Raw genomic sequence first — 18,129 nt, 5'->3', positions numbered from 1 at the left:
ATTTTCTTTGAAGAAATGTTGATTTTAATTTTCACTGCCTACTTCCAATAATTTCTGTAAAAAACCTGTGCGGTCAAAATGCTCACTACACCCCTAGATAATTTCCTTGAGGTGTCTAGTTTCCCAGATGGGGTCACTTTTGGGGGATTTTCACTGTTTTGGCACCGCAAGAGCCCTTCAAACCTGACATGGTGCCTAAAATATATTCTAACAAAAATAAGGCCCCAAAATCCACTAGGTGCTCCTTTGCTTCTGAGGCCGGTGCTTCAGTCCAGTAGCACGCTACGGCCACATGTGGGATATTTCCTAAAACTGCAGAAACTGGGCAACAAATATTGAGTTGCATTTCTCTGGTAAAACCTTCTGTGTTATAAAAAAAATTGTATTAAAAATTTATTTCTGCAAAAAAATATGAAATTTGTAAATTTCACCTCTACTTTGCTTTAATTCCTGTGAAATGTGTAAAGGGTTAAGACATTTTCTAAATGCTGTTTTGAATACTTTGAGGGGTGAAGTTTTTAAAATGGGGTGACTTTTTGGGGGTTTCTAATATATAAGGCCCTCAAAACCACTTCACAACTGAACTGGCCCCTGTAAAAATAGCCTTTTGAAATTTTCTTGAAAATGTGAGAAATTGCTGCTAAAGTTCTAAGCCTTGTGAGGTCATAGAAAAATAAAAGGATGTTCAAAAAACGATGCCAATCTAAAGTAGCCATATGGGGGATGTTAATTAGCAACAATTTTGTGTGGTATTACTGCCTGTCTTACAAGCAGATACATTTAAATTGAGAAAAATGCTAATTTTTGCAATTTTTCACTATATTTTCGTGTTTTTCACAATTAAATACTGAATGTATCGACCAAATTTTACAACTATCTTAAAGTCCAATGTGTCACGAGAAAACAGTCTCAGAATCGCCCGGATAGGTGAAAGCATTTCAACGTTATTACCACATAAAGTGAAACATGTCAGATTTGAAAAATGAGGCTCTGTCAGGAAGGTCAAAAGTGGCTAAAGAGGGAAGGGTTAATGATTAAACCATATTCATAAGGTATTGTGTTTAATATCTATGTAAATAATAGGTAATCAGTGGTGTGTCTTCATATAAATTCATTTAATTATTTGAAAGTGACAATGACAGCATGGGGAAACGTAGTTCTTCCAACCAAAAGTTCTCCATTCTTAATAATAACATAATTTTCATAAATTTCTATTAACTCAAGAGTGCCTAGTAATTTTCTGGAATACTTTTTCTTTTCTTTTTGTTTTCTATACATTTTTCCATTGCCCTAATCACTGCTCTAATCCATTCAATTTAACATACCAAGACTACTAAATTATATATTAATAATATAATATATTAATAATATAATAACAACATAACGGCGATATACTTCTAGATGCGGAAGATAAAATAAGGATACAATAATAAAATGAAATGAAAAATACAAATACATGCAATAAACAGTGTATACTACATACCTGCATTAAGAAAGACCTGGACTGAATTAGTCCATGGTGTCCGCTGTAGCCAGTACTATACATGATGATTATCTTTGCAATACATTTATATTTTAAAGTCCCACAAAGCTTTACTCATGAACATGAAGGACTTTGTGTCTAATGCCTGTGGTTTTAAAAGGACGCCACCAATCCCTCTCAGTGTTCCACTGCTTCTTGACGAACTATAAGAAACAATGTAAGCATCGATTTAAAGTGTTCCTTGAAAGTTTGTGAACCCTTCAGAATATTTTATATTTCTGCATAAATTTGACCTAAAGCTACATCAGATTTTCACACAACTCCTAACAGTAGATAAAGTGAAACAAATAAAAAAAATCTATTTGGTGATTTATTTATTGAGAAAATGATCCAATATCACATTTCTGTGAGTGCCCAAAAGTATGTGAACCTTCAGTATTGGCAGATAATTTGAAGTTGAAGCGACCTGATTTAAAGAACAGGGTTCTATCAAAGTCTGATCTTCATAACACATGTTTGTGGAAGTTTATCATGGCACGAAAAAGGAGATTTCTGAGGAGCTCAGAAGAAGATTTGTCGATGCTCCTAAGGCTGGAAAAAGGATACAAAACCATCTCTAAAGAGTTTAGACTCCACCAACCTACACAGGCAGGTTGTGTACAAATGGAGGATATTCAATACTATTCTTATCCTCCCCAAAAGTTGTCAACCAGCAAAAATCACGCCAAGAGCAAGGCGTATAATAGTCCGAGGGGGTCACAAAGGAACTCAAGGTAACCCCTAATCAACTAAGGGCTTTTCTCACATTAGTGAATGTTAATGTTCATGAGTCCACCATCAGGAGGACACTGAACTACGATGGTGTGCATGGCAGGATGCCAAGGAGAAAGCCGCTGCTCACCAAAAAGATGGGCTAAAATTCCTCCAAGCCGCAGTGCAAGACTTGTCAACAATTGCCGGAAGAGGTTAGATGTATTCACCAGATACTGAAAGAAAGGTTCACATACTTTTGCCTATCACAGATATGTGATATTGGATCACTTTCGTCAATAAATAAATGACTGTCTAGTATTTTGGACTCATTTGTTTGATTTGGTTCTCTTCATCTACTTTTAGGACTTGTGTGAAAATCTGATGTCGTTTTAGGTAAAAATTTATGCAGAAATATAGAAAATTCGTAAGGGTTCGCAAACTTTCAAGCACCACTGTATGTATGTCATATCTTTCTGCCACAATAATAAGCACAGAATGTTCTTTCCAGAAAATAAAAATGAACTTACAATGAGGTGTAAACCTGACCAGGGCATGACTGTGTGCATGGATTTGGTCATATTGGTTGACATTGCTCACAAAAGGTGTAAATGAGTGCGACAAGTTTAATAAAAAGTTAGAAAAACAAAACTTTTAAATTGATGAATATTCTGCATTCGCATTGAGGGTAAGATAAAAATGTATGGTTTTGTCTGCCTATACATCATTATTCTATAATGTGCATAGCAGATTGTCAGAGTTCATGGGCTTCGGAATGTGCTTTGCCTGGTGCGTGTACTTTGTATTCTTCACATTTGTGTTTTTTTGTTCGGTTTAGTGCTCTTGTATGTGACAAGGCCATGTTACGGTTGACGTTTGCATGCGCATAACACTTTGGCAGCTGCTCTGTGCATTGTAGTTTAGAAAGTTTGTAACCATGGAGACAAACCCTTTCAAACAACATTGTACAGATGACTCTGCTTAGCAAATCCTCCTCTGATTTGCAAAGCGCAGCCTTGTACAAGTCTAACCTCATATTAACAAAGGGTATGGCGACCCTGATATCTGTAAAGAATTCATTAAAATCACCCCTTACATTTACAAGTGCTAAAATAGTAATTAATGGGTTTTGGCGCCTGTGATCAGAACATTGGATGCATCTACTTTCTTAGTGGCCACAAAAATGTGTTTAGAAGGCACTTGAAAGCATAATTTAGCATTTTTGTGCATCCTTAAAAATGGAAAAAAAAAAGGCTGGTCTTAAAATCCTATTTAAAAAAAAAAAATGAGCACATTGATTTCCTGAAATTCAACTTTGTATGGTTTGATTTATACTTCTACATTATATTGTAATTCTTCAAGTAGGTTTTTATACCTGCTTTTATTTGAGTAGAAATTTGAAAATATTTTGCTCATTTGCGAATCAGTTTGTGGTTGCTGGCCATCATGGTACATTAACCAATCGAGTCATTAGAGTAGAGACTCGCTTTTGGTAACATTTCAAATTTAATAGGCAAGACGATGCTGCCTTTCTGTTCTATGGACTAACAAATCAGACCATCAGTTTGGCATATGTTTTGACACTAAAGCATGTTGGCATGTATGTCAGGAGATTTGCACAACCGTGCACCACATACGTATGGATTTAGCCTTACCTTTTTATACTAATGTATCACGTACATCGATACAAATATATTTGTTTGTTTTTTTGGAGCTGTTTTCCCACTAAGCACATAATACAGCTATACACAGGATAGGTGATAAATGTATGATCACTGAGGGCCCCACCAATGATCACTAAAACGGTGGTCCCGACTCCCGTTCCTCACCACTGTGTGAGTGCAGTGCTCGGCTGTTTCCGTTGGCCCCTTAGGCATTGAATGGAGCCGCAGTGCACATGTGCGACCACCGCTCCATTCAAAATCCTCCTCACTGCGATCATGCAGTGAGGGGTAACGGAGGTTGAGAACCCAGTTCTAGTGATTGGTTGGACCCCCAGCAATTATACATTTATCACCTATCCTGAGGTTAGATGATTAATATGTTTAGTGGTAAAACCCCTTTAATACAGGTACACATCTGATATGCCTAAGTATTATAAATTAACTGAAACTCCTGTAATGGTTACATTGTGTTTCCCCTTCAAATTTGTGGTGTGTGTGTATATGTAAATATAAATATGTGTGTGTGTGTGTGTATGTGTATATATGAATATATATGAATGTGTGTGTATATATGAATGTGTGTGTATATATGAATGTGTGTGTATATATGAATGTATGTGTGTGTGTATATATGAATGTATGTGTGTGTGTATATATGAATGTATGTGTGTGTGTGTATATATGAATGTATGTGTGTGTATATATGAATGTATGTGTGTGTATATATGAATGTATGTGTGTGTATATATGAATGTATGTGTGTGTATATATGAATGTATGTGTGTGTATATATGAATGTATGTGTGTGTATATATGAATGTATGTGTGTGTATATATGAATGTATGTGTGTGTATATATGTATGTGTATGTATGAATATATATATATGTGTGTATGTATGAATATATATATATATATATATATATATATATGTGTGTGTGTATGTGTATATATACATACATACACTGGATATATACTAAAATGGCCAGCCCAGATTAATAAAAAGGTATTTGGCCGAGAACATATTAAAGCTGCTGTGGAAAATGATTGCAGTTAGTTTCTATGTACCCACTTGGAGCAATAATGTTTTATTATTTTTCGATATAACAGATTTCCTTTCACATAATGTGTCAGTATGGCTCATTGACCACAAGCAGCAATTCACCTGTAGTTAAGAATCGCTGATCTGATCTGATCTCTCTCCATTACAAAGGTCAACTGGCAGATGTAATTGTGACACAGCTGCCCTGACCGGGTAAGAGCTCACTGATCCTGCACTTATTCCGAGCAGATGAAATGATTTCAGGATTTCACAACAGTCCTGTGTTAGAGCCCCCAGACATTTGTGTAGAAAGCCCTTGAATTGAAATGAATTCTTATGGCAGGCCAGTGTAATGCAACATCCCCAGCTGGTTATGAGGTGTTGCGGTCACAGTCCTTGTCCTCGGATTTTAACCTGACCGCCGTGCACTAATTGTCCTGTACTTTTCTGCTGTGTTTTGTTCCCATCATTCAGGAAGCATTTTAAACATTGTCACCTCCTGCTCTGGAGTACTATGATGACTCTATTGAAAAATTGAAAAGTCACCTGTGTAGGCGGTAAAATCCTCATTCCCCGTTTCTAAATGAAAACCGATAAATCAGACCTATTGAAGCCTTGGACTGTATTGTTCAGAATCTCGAGGGTGCTTATTACAAATGATTTCCTGCCTATAAATAGCATAGGCTGTTGATGAAATCCTTGACATTAATTTGCTGTCTTCTTTTTAATGAAATACTCCATTTTTTTCATCTCCCAATAGCTGAAAAGATTGATTTTTGTTCTTCTTCATCACTGTCTTTTTCTTTGTTTTTTTTGGTGTTTTGCACAGAGATTTTGAAAGAATATGTCAAGACAGATGTGGAACGCTTGGAGCTATTTGCCCGTAATCTGCAGCCAGGATGGACTAGCTGGGGCAATGAGGTTCTCAAATTCCAACACTTGGATTATTTCATTCCCCCGGAGACTGGAAACTGACCTGGGTCTATTCGCTTTACAGAAGTTTTTTTTATACATTAGAATTGCTTTTTATTACCAACAGCACACTTAGGGATCTGTGTAAATAGAATTGGACATGTTGCAATAAGAAATCCGTGGCGTGGGTGACTTTTAGTGAACAACCTGAATGGTATTGTTTTAAGATGAACGGATTGTCCTTTGGTTAGCTTCAGATCGCTTTACTGTGAAATGAAAAAGAAAATTACGTCCGAACCCTTTGTTTACCACAGCGCAGCTGCGTTTCCTGGCAGCATAAAGGTTAATTGTCTAGCCTACAAGGGAATATAAAGAAATGTCTGCTGATGAGTAGGATGGGAATATAGATGCTGATCTACACCCACAGCTCAAGTCCACATAGGCATCCCAATAATATTGCAAAATAGTATATATTTCCCAGATGTATTAAACGACAATTTTATCACATTCCATTCTATTTTACAGGTTTCAAGAACAACAGGTTATGTGCAAAGAGATCTCTGGAAAACAATCATCTTGTCAGTAGTCCATATTTATATATCTCTATTATATTTCCTTCTACAGTTTAAGGCCGGTGTGTGCTATTGCATTATACCCAACATTTTTGAAAAATTAAATGCATGCCTCATGCAATTGAATGCATGCCTCGTGGGTTATTGCATGCCTTATGTTTATTTGCTGGGGTAAATATTAATAAAGTGGTATTCCTGGACTTTAATATTGATAGCCTATCCTTAGGATAGGCTATCTATATTAGATCTGTGGGGATACGACTCACGGCACTCTTGCCAATAAGCTGACTGAAGGGTCTGCGGCAATTCAGCGAGCGTCGGGTCCTGTTCATTGTTTACCAGGCACAGCACCACGGGCCCTTCAGTCAGCTGATCCCAAATTATACATTAAGACAGTTGTAATACACAGCAGTATTACAACTGTATCATTATTATCATTAGTGCCAAAAATGGGTTTGGATCTCATCAGGACAAAACAGTGAAAGCTTTCCTAAAGCTTACGTTTGAGAAAGGTTGTCACTGTTTTGTCCTGACCGGGTCTGACCCTATTCTTGACGCTGAATGCAGCCATAGGAAATACACTGTCAAGGCAGACCGCAGTAACCGATGCACTCCATTCAAGGGCAGGACACCATTTTCGATTTCGTATTTATGTATTCATTTTTTTTCACCAGAATTTAACTTTTTCTACAATATTTTTTGTATATTAGGAACACTTCACCGTTTTTAACCATGTTATTAAACTGTGAGGACTAAATAATTAAGTGATTAACATAGCCATTTTCTTCTTCCGTTTTCATCTATTATAAAATGGGATAATGTACCACTCACTGTTCATTGAAATGGTATTAAATGTCTCCTAAGAGTTTAGTTACAATATAAAGGCAAATTACACGCACTAGAATGCAATAAAGAACAAAGAATAGTGAGTTATCTTGCAGTGTTGCAACTATTATTCTTGTGGACAGTCATATTATTGCTACAGCCAGTAATATGTGATTTTAAATTGACCACAAACTGGATGGTATGTGTCTACTTGAAAAGAACTGCTGGATGTTTTAGTGTCATTTATTTTAATTATATTTTATACCGATATGCTTGTAAATAATTACTAAACAATGTATTCATTTAGTGTGATGTTTTTAATGGAAAAGAAATAAACAATTTAAGTTCCTGATTTGTCTCATTTTCATCTATAGAATTTTTTTATTTTTTTTTACAGTAATTTTTTTAAGACCTTATAACAAAACAATGCTACAAATACAAAAGTGTAAAATCTTGAGTGGTGCATACATTAAGTAATACAAAAGTACCAAGTGTATGAAGTCAATTATTAATAAAAATACACGGTTACAGTTTTCCACATATTGATATGCATCTTTATCTTGACTTTTAATGCATTAAATACACCGTGTCAAGAAGCTTTAACTTGACTTATTCAATGGCTTTTCACTGGCTTTTGTTGTGTGATATCACACTGCAGCAAGTTATCAGAGTCCATATAAACTTGGCTACATCTGTGTTTGGACCTAAGTTGTGTGAAAGTGGCCACCTTATCGTCCACTACTACATCTTACAAGGCTAATATACCCAGGGTTGCCCACTCACTAGGGTTGGAAAGTCTTCGTAGCTGTGGCAGGAGCGGGTTATACCAAAATGGTGTACTAGGAGACCAGGACCGGTCCTCTGAGTTAAAGAGCAGCGTTGATCTCTGCCAGACCAAAGAAGTCTGCATTGGAATTGTAAGTATATGTCCCGGAGGGGGGCCTCCCTATAGATAGATAGAGTTCACCAGGGCTTTATTGGAACCTAGAAGCGAAGCTTCCAGCTCAGTACAGGGATTAAAGTGTCTATGGTAAATCACCACCAAACATACACAAGTTGGCTAGCAAGAAAGTAGAGAAAGAAGTTCGGGAGGGCCAGCCCTCCCTCCTCAGTGGGTAGTTGTAATGTACCCATAGTGATTCTAGGAATACCGCCTGCCCAAATAAAAGATCTAAGAGCTTTGTCAATATTAGAATAGAGTGATAATGGTAGCCATACCGGAGAATTGTGAAAGAGGTATTGAAATCTAGTTAGGGACTGTCACGATCTGTGGGTATGTGGACCCACTAGGTCGTACCACCGTAGCGGAGTAGCAGCCGGCCAAACTACAGTCTATAAAGTCTATGCAAAGTCCTTAGTATAAGAGTATCTGTAAGAGTCTAGACAGTAGCAGAGGCTTTGGCAAGGATGGAACCTGATGTGGCAGATGACGCCAGATGTGGCGGATGATACCAGATGTGGTATATTACAGCAGGCCTGGCAGATGACACAACAAGACTCCAACACTAGATAAGGCACAGGAACAAACACAGCACGGGATACAGGAAACAGGATACGGGAACACTGGGAACAGGATAACACTAAGGGACCATTTCCGAAGACAAACATGGGAATACAACACTCAGTCCAGGAGAGTCCTGGGTGAATTGGGGATAGTTTTCATGTGCTCACGCTGGCCCTTTAAGGCCGGGAACAAGCACAGGCACCCTAGAGGACACTTCAGAGCAGAGCGGCCGCATGTGCTGGCGTCTCAGAGGTGGAAGAAGCTGGCAAGAAGACGGGTCTGCAGTCGCGGCCGTCAGGAGGTGGGTGAAGGCGGCAGACAGCGGCTATCACAGGGACTTCATTTTGGTTGTTTCCATCTATCAAAGTCTTTCCTGAGACATTGTACCAGAGGAGTGACATTGTCTGGTATAAAACTACAAATATCTGAACTAATCACTATACTCAGATAAGTAATTTTATCCGCCCATTGTAGTGGGGAAGGAAGTACGACATTCCTAGCCGCATCATCTTATCGCCATTACCAAAGATTTTGATCAATTCACTCAGAGCCTAGAGAAGGATATAAATGAATCAAACAATGATAATAGTGCTCGCAGTGATGGATCCGGATCATTAAGAAATGTAAGCGTATTATCTGCGTAGAGAGATACACGCTCCTTCCTTCCCCCATCTCAAAGCCCTTTATATCAGGAGAGGCTCTTACAGCTAGTGCTAGTGGCCCAATGGCCAGTGCAAAAAGGGGAGGAGATAGCGGGCAAGCTTGCCTAGTCCCTCGGGCCAGTGTAAATGAGGGGGAAATATGACAATTGGTTTTAATACTTGCTATAGGTTGGGAGTATAGTAACTGTTCCCATCGGATAAATCTGTGGCCAAATCCAAATTTGCAGAGTACAGACCACAGATAGGACCGCTCTACTGAGTCAAATGCTTTCTCAGGTTCCAAAGAGACAACAACTCTGGTACCACCTAACTATAGTAGACAATATGTTGGTAAAGAGCCTCCGTAGGTTAACATTAGTTGCCTTCCCTGGCATGAAACCAGATTGGTTCGGATGAATAATATGAAAGATGATCTTTGACATACGCATCACCAGAATTTTGGCTAATATTTTAATATCACAATTTAGGAGTGAGATAGGCGGGTATGAGCCACAGTTCCTAGGATCTTTACAGGGCTTGGGGATCAGCACTATAAGAGGCTTTCTCATAGAAGGGGGAGGATAGTACCACTTCTGAAGGATTGAAAAAGGGTAAGCAAGTGAGGGAAAATCAGGTAAACATGCAATTTATACCAATCGACCGTCCAGACCCAGGCTATTCCTATTTGGAAAGGATCCAATAGCCTCTGTGATTTCCTCTATGGTCAGATCAGCTTCCAAAAAATATACATCCTCGCTATCCAGGGTGGGGAACATAATCGTATCGAAGTATGCCTCTAGTTCAGATGGACTGTTTGAAACCTTAGAGGAGTACAAATTAGAGTAGATCTTAGCAAAGACGTCATTGATGCCTAAGGAGTCACTGACAGGCATCCGAGTACACGAGGTGATTTAAAAAATAGGATTTGAGGTGGTGTCCTCTCTAGCCAAATAGGCCAGCAAACGACTATTCTTATCCCTCTACTCAAAAACCCTCTGTTGGGAATATAAGGTTTTCTTCTTGGTGAGTTCAGTTAGTAAAAGTGTATATTCTCGTTGCTTTGCAGTGAAGGTAGTAAAGGCCGAGGAGTCCCTAGTTATTAGATATTCCTCCTCCGCTACATCTATTGAATATATACAGTATCTACTATAGCGTATTTTGCGCCAACATATTCTGTAGCATTGTACATGGATTATAATCATTTTCTTCAGTTTTGGTCTCCATTGGGACAATCTAATTTCTCTATCTCAGACATACACTCTAGGGCAAATTTGATAGGATGTCAATTGACCTATCAGTATTATCACATCTGTCATTTATTCTCTTGATCATTTTGGAAACATTGAAAGGAATATGTACACATGATGCATTTACACACACATGGACAGCTGTCAAAAACGAAAGGATATTTCCTCCTAGAACTAAAAAATACCTATGGGCGGAGACAGCTGATACTTCATACTAACCTTTGAAACTCCATTTTCGTCACTCCATAGAGTCATCATTTCATAGTGTTTCACTTTTACAGTTTTTTTCTTTCAACAAATGGAAGCATACTGCATATAGTTGTAGGAAGCAGAAAATATAGAGCTCTATATCTGAAAAACAGGGGTAGATACATTTTCGTATCATCCTCCCAGGGTAGACAGGCTATAGGTCAAATCTTTCCTCCCTCAGAAGTTAACCGTTTATTTTTACCAAACCGGAGTTTGAACCACAAATGGTCTTAGATTAGGTTGCTTCATCAGGACAGGTTTTACCCTCTTATTTATCAACAAGTTAAGTTAATCTTGCTAGATGATGATCTAGAGTCAATTTTATTTATTTAATTTACGACACCGTGTTTCTTCTAGGTATTTTTCTGAATTAGTTTTTATTTGTACCATTTTGGAGAACATACAACTTTTTTATCACGTTATATTCATTTTTTGCTAGGCCAGGTGACCAAACAATCCAGCAATACTGGCATTTTTTTTAATACGGAAACGTAGTTTGATCATTATGGACATGGCAATATGTATATTTTTTATTATTTTATATATTTTTTACTTAATAAATAGGAAAAGGGATTTTTCTATTTTACTTTTAATGTTTTTATTTTTGAAAATGTATTAAATTTTATATTTTGCTAGAACAAAAAAAACAAACCAATGTAATACAGAGGACACATTTACTTTAAAAACATCAAGTACCTATATGGGAATAATGATTATCCTTACGTTTATTTTCTTTTAGTCCCACCAGTGGACTTGAACATGCGATTACTTGATCACTTGTATAATACTGTTTGGAAACGTCCGTCTCTTTAAGATTGTCATGACTGGTTTGAGTTGCAGAGCCAATCTTGTCTCTCTTCTTCTATCAGATTCCAGGGTGGAGTATTTAAGTCTAGTCAGTTCTTTCATTGTTGCTTGTGAATTTCTTTGTGTATGCAACTTTCTGATCAAGCTCCTGGCTACACCCTGTATCACCTGACTATTTGGATTATTGGAACTGTAACTCGGCTTTGTTTTTGGATTAACCCTTTTGCTCACTGATTTGGACATTCTTCTCTCGGCTGGTTTTGACCTCTGTTTACCCTCTTTCTGTCTGGGTTCCGTTCTGGTATTGCCTGCATTGCAACTCCTGTCCAACACCGTATTCTGTTAATGTAACCTGAGTTCTATGCAGCCAAATCCAACCTGCCTTTCGTGGGCTCTGGTGAAGACCATAGAGTAGTGATGGACTTGAGATAGACAAAGACTGAGAGGAGGGACCCCAATAGTTGGTGAGCACACTAAGAATGTATACAAAAGAATGCCTGCCGGCAAGAGAAGCCCTGTTTTCCAACTATAAATTGATAAAATAACATTTTTATTATGCTATTGTAGCAAAAGACAGACTACACTAAAATTAAAAGTTCAGGTCCATAGCTGACAATGATCAGCACAGTGCACAAAGTAGCAACTCTGCTGTATAGGAATACAGAGTGTTGGCGGCTGCAGAACGCCACACTCTAGTTCACAGCCAATTGTCAGAGGTCAGCAGGAACAAGTAGTTAAAATTTCAAAAGAGCCCCCCCAACATGTTTCGCTACAGATGTAGCGTCTTCAGGGGCATCTGGGCTAATGACCTCATTAGCCCCGATGCCCCTGAAGACGCTACATCTGTAGCGAAACATGTCGGGGGGCTCTTTTGACATTTTAACTACTTGTTCATGCTTAGGATATTACACTGCAATACATAAGTATTGCAGTATATTTGTAATGGAATCATTAGTTGAGCAATTCCCCAGAGTGCAAGCTATGAAATTGCTCTGTAAGCGATTCGCCAAAGGCAGCTAAAGACTGTCTGGATAAAGCGTGCAGGTAATCCTCTATCTCTCATAGCTTGCACTCTGGGGAATTGCTCAACTAGTGATTCCATTACAAATATACTGCAATACTTATGTATTGCAGTGTAATATCCTTTTAGCGTTCTCCTATTAAGCCCTATTTCTGGCAGGGCCTCATATACGTACTAAGATGGCAGACCTGGGGGCCTTCAATAGGCCCCCGGCTGCCATAAAAACCCATAGTCACTCTGTGATCGTGTTGCAGCAGTGGGCGATAGTGTGGTAACGGGAGCCCGGCTCTGTCTATTCGCTTAGATGCTGCAGTCGCTATTTTACATAGTTACATAGTTACATAGTTAGTACGGCTGAAAAAAGACACATGTCCATCAAGTTCAACCAAGGGAAGAGAAAAGGGAAGGAAAAATTTCTACACATAGGAGCGAATATTTTTTTGTTCTAGGAAATTATCTAACCCTTTTTTAAAGCCATCTACTGTCCCTGCTGTGACCAGCTCCTGCGGTAGACTATTCCATAGATTCACAGTTCTCACTGTAAAGAAGCCTTGTCGCTTCTGCAGCTTGAACCTTTTTTTCTCCAGACGGAGGGAGTGCCCCCTTGTTTTTTGAGGGGGTTTTACAAGGAACAGGATTTTACCATATTTTTTGTATGTGCCATTAATATATTTATATAAGTTAATCATATCCCCCCTTAGTCGTCTTTTTTCAAGGCTAAATAGGTTTAATTCTAAATAGGTTTAATATTGACTGCAGTATTTAAGGGATTAAATGGCCAGGATCCGAGTTATCTCCAGTCCTGTTTATTAAAGCAGGGTGTTAGCTGTAAGATCGCTGACACCCGCTGCGTATGGAGCAAGATCCGCTCCTGCACACTCCATTCATCCCCCTTTAAAGCCGGCAGATATAGGGAAGGGGTTAAGATAGCTCATGTTGCTGCTAAGAGGAAGTTGAAAATGACTCCAGCAATTAAGGGATTGCCTGGTTTTTCAAAAAAATACCGCCTAATCATTGTATGATAAGTTCTGCAACTTTCATCTCTAATTTGTGTTTCACTTCCCCACCATTAAAGAGCTCAAAATACAATGAATAAGCTTTATTTACATTAAACTGGAAAACCACTTTAACTTTTTTTTTCTATGATTCAACTAGTCCATTTAAGACCCTAGAAGCTACAATATGTGACCTTGCTACCACCATGTGCTCATCGCCGTATTTATTGTTTCTCTTCTGTTCTTAAAATACTTTATCAAGCAGGACAGGAATTTAATTTATTTAATTTTTTACAAAGATACTATTTTTTCATCAATTTGGTCAGACATTTTGACTGCCTTCCCTGCTCTCCAGCGGCACATATCAAATGAAACTTTGTTAGAGAACATATTCAGGAGCGAAACATTTTCCATGAATGTTTTAAAAGATGAAAGCAAAATCGTATAAATCGAATAACTAGCAAAGATATTTTGGGCCTCCTCAGGGCCATGTCTTTAAGACCTGCAAACTATGCAACACTGCCAGCTTCAGTTGACAGGTGTCTTATCAACTACTTTAACTCTAGCAAAAGCAAAGTAAAGTGCCAAGTAATCATATCTCTGCCCAAAAAAATAGATGGACAAAAATTTAAAGTAGTAGTAAATTATTTGTGGGTTGGAAAAGGAAAAAAGCAGCAATTCCTCAATCTTTTGGGGGGGTTTTATTTTTACGGCGTTCACTGTGCGGTAAAAACGGCATGTCAACTTTTTCTGTTTTACTACTTTTACAAGGAAAAAAATTATTGTTAAAAATGTTATTTATGTTTCGTCACTACATTCTGAGAGCCAGAAGTTATTTTTATTTTATTCAGTAGATTGAGCGGTATGAGGGCTTATTCTTTTGCTGTGGTTTCTATTGGTTCCGCTTTGGGGTACATGAGACTTTTTGATCACTTTATTTTATGTGGGGGAGGAAGTGACCAAAAAACAGCAATTCTGGCATTTTAATTAAAAAATGTTATGGCGTTCACCGTGCAGGTTAAATAATTATGTATTGTGATAGTTCAGACTTCTAAGAACGTGGCGACACCAGTTATGTTAATTTTTTTATTTTTTTTTACATTGTGCTTGGTGGAAAATGGGAAAAGGGGCATTTTTTGAACTTTTTAATATTTTTTTATATTAATATATATATATATATATATATATATATATATATATATATTTATTTAACTTTTTTTTACTAGTCCCCCTGGGGCGACTTGAACCAGCGATCATTGGATCGCTTGCATGATATACTGCAATTCTAATGTATTGCAGTATATCATTATACAGATGGTCTCCTACGAAGACCTGCCGGATCCCGCTCATTATACTGAAGTGTCGGCTGTAAGATGCACCCGACACGCTCGTTCTTTGGAGCGGACTCAGCCTGTGAGCGTTCGCTCCATGCTATCCCACCCAACCTGCGCCGTATATATACAGCGGATATCGGGAAGGGGTTAAAGTCCTCAATCTTGCCCTGATTCGTCGTCATGCATGACTGAGGGCGGATTTACACGAGCGTGTAATACGTCCGTGCAACGCGCGTGCTTTTCACGCGCGTCGCACGGACCTATGCTAGTCTATGGGGCAGTGCAGACTGTCAGTGATTTTTGCGCAGCGTAAGTACGCTGCATAAAACTCGTGACATCTCCTATATTTCTGTTTTTTTCGCGCATCACGCACCCATTGAAGTCAATGGGTGCGTGAAAATCCCGCATGCCACACGGAGGCACTTCCGTGGGACGTGCGTTATTCGCGCAACAGCAGGCAAACTATGTTTGATAACAGAAAGGCACCACGTGCTTTTCTGTTTACAAACATCCAAACAGCGTGTCATAATGATGGCGGCTGCGCGAAAATCACGCATGCCCCGCACCGTATGATCATGACACACGGAGCTGTAAAGTGCCTTTTGCGCGCGCAAAACTCAGCGTTTTTTGCGTGCGCAAAACGCACTTGCTCATGTAAATCCGCCCTGAGTTTGAGACATGGCTAGGTAAGCGTTTCATCGCTTTAATGAAATACTTACTGCGACCTCTTTCTTCCATAGATCTCAAATTTAAAACAATTTTTCATAGCTCAGATGTCCAGTTTGTGTAGCGCACATTTTCTTCTTTCTTTTCTTATTAACAGATATTGACAGTTACACATGAATTCAGTCCTATAGCAGTGACTTATCTTTTCACAGTGGGAGAATGGACAAACACCTGTGCATTTGCTCCAATCTGAAGCAAGAGTTGGTTTTGATTCTCATTTATCTCTTAAAGATTGTTACATAGTTAGTATGGTAAAAAAAATAAAAAACACATATGTCCATCAATTTGAACCAGGGGAAGGGGTATAGATAAAAAAAAAAGAGCTGGGGGGGGGGGGGTGTTAAATCTTGGTTTCCCTCTATTAATCCAGGGAAAGGTGATCCGAAAAATTATTTCTTCACCACGTGGGGATCAGCGCAAATGCAAACAATGTGTCAGGATTCGAAACCCAGAAACTCCTGTGTCTTGGGCAGCTCTTCTCATTGAGCCACTAGTGCTCTTGGACTTGAATCTATTGTCTAGGTTCTGTTGATTTGTGCCTCTTGAGATTCCTTGCTTTGATTGGTTTCACCCTTTTGGCTTACTTTAAAACGCTGTACTTTCAACATCCTGACTGCTAGAATTTTGAGCTTCCTGCCACTAGTCTCGTTCCTTGCTGCCTCTCTACAAACTTTTGTTGCTCATTTGTGTACAAAACTTGGACCGTTTCTCTACCACGTCTCTGCCTGACACTACAACCTGTTGCCACTTAACAGTGTACTGAACCTGAACTGTTACTTGACTACTCTAGCTATTATCACCCTCCTGTCTGATCGTTTCAGCCTCTGGACTCCAAATCTGCTTTAGACCTTGACACAAGGGCTCTATTCATTTACATAAGTGTTTTATACTGGTTTGTTTTAGGAAATAATTTACAGGTTTTTTCTTTAAAAAAAACAAAAACAGTTCCTGAGTTGACTATTCCACAGATATACGCTTTAAGTACTGTTTACCTGATGGAGACAGTTTGAATAGTTGTTAGGAGTCAGAGTCCCTTTATATCCTATTTTTATCTTTATTTTGCCATTATTTTTTGAACTCCAGTTTTGTTTTTTCATTAACTTTGCCTTTACTTATGCACGTAGATTTTCTTAAATCTAATCTGTAATGGAAGAAGATGGTCAGGTCTAATCTATCACGTTTTCTTTTACATCATGTAGATGGCCCAGTGCGCGTGAGACGGTTAGTTGGGGAAGAGAGAGCACCAGGATGCACTATGGGAAAACGGCAGAGGCGGTGTAATGCTCTGAGCAATGTTCTTATGGGAAACCTTGGGTCATGGAATGCATGTGTATGTTAATTTGAGAGGTACTGTACCGTCTACATTCATGTGTTGCAGGCTAAGTACACCTCTTATTGGCAATGATATTCCCTAATTGCAGTGTTCTCTTTCAGCAGGATAATCCACGTGCCACACAGCAAAACTTGTTCAGGAATGGTTTGAGGAACATGATAAAGAGTTCAATACAATCGAACATCTGTGGGTAAAACAACTCTGATCCATGGAGGTCCCACCTCGCAACTTACAGGACTTCTTATCTGCTGCTAACGTCTCAATGCCAGAGGACGCCTTCAAAGGTCTTGTCCTTACCTAGATGAGTCAGAGCTGTTTTGGCGGCACAAGGGGGATCTACACAATATTAGACAAAAAATTGTAATTTTATAGTTTATTAGTTTATATATAATTTCTTTTCAGTGTCAGAAAAAAAAAGCAGGAAACCTATATGTGTTAAATGACTATATACATTAAAATTATACACTCTTTATCTCTTTGCTTTAACAGTATCTATCAAAATGCACTAGCAATAGAATTTAAAACCTAAATGTACAACAACTGATTTGTTCAGAACATTCAGAAAACACAATGTCCTGTAAAAGCTCAAGAGTCCTTAAAATGTTCCCCAAGGTTTACTTTGAATAAAGCAAAAATTAGTGTATCGGTCTTTGTGAGTGTGGAAGCAAAAACATGCAATTACAATGCACGAGCTTAATAGAGCAAGGATGATTTTAATAACACAATTCTTTAACTCCTCTGTACTTAAGCTTCAATAAAGCACAAGTATTCTCATGTAATATCCCCAGTGTGTTTTGTTTTTGTTTTTTAATTTTAGATGTTATTGTTGTTATTTAAGAACCTAATTTGCTTAGTTACAAGGCAGAATGCCCTTTCAGAATGTCCCCATCTTTAGGTTTTCATTCTTGCTAATTCTATAACTTCATATTTATTTTATTCTGTGCATGTTTTTTTTTCTAAGGGCACATGCACACAAGTTATTTTCTTCAGTGTGCTATCGGTCTTTTTAACAGTGGGGCCATTTA

General features: G+C 38.3%; 1 protein-coding gene across 4 annotated transcripts in view; it reads left to right on the top strand.

Annotated features, from left to right (window-relative positions):
* Positions 1-17,835, top strand: part of METTL4 (methyltransferase 4, N6-adenosine) — a 191,465-nt gene extending 173,630 nt beyond the window's left edge. The window contains exons 8-9 of one of the 4 annotated variants that reach the window (XM_075828357.1): positions 16,971-17,118; positions 17,209-17,835. In XM_075828357.1, coding sequence (XP_075684472.1) covers positions 16,971-17,110 — 140 coding nt within the window. In that variant the 3' untranslated portion in view covers positions 17,111-17,118; positions 17,209-17,835. Of the gene's footprint in view, positions 1-5,109; positions 5,152-5,767; positions 7,568-16,970; positions 17,119-17,205 lie in introns of those variants that run through there. The other 3 variants (XM_075828358.1, XM_075828354.1, XM_075828356.1) reach the window with 3 other exon arrangements.
* The last annotated feature ends 294 nt before the right edge of the window (positions 17,836-18,129 follow it).

The sequence above is a fragment of the Rhinoderma darwinii genome, chromosome 5 (genome assembly GCF_050947455.1).
Source record: "Rhinoderma darwinii isolate aRhiDar2 chromosome 5, aRhiDar2.hap1, whole genome shotgun sequence".
Taxonomy (NCBI): Eukaryota; Metazoa; Chordata; class Amphibia; order Anura; family Rhinodermatidae; genus Rhinoderma; species Rhinoderma darwinii.
Note: the sequence above shows the minus strand (reverse complement) of the source record. Positions and strands in the feature narration are given on the sequence as shown.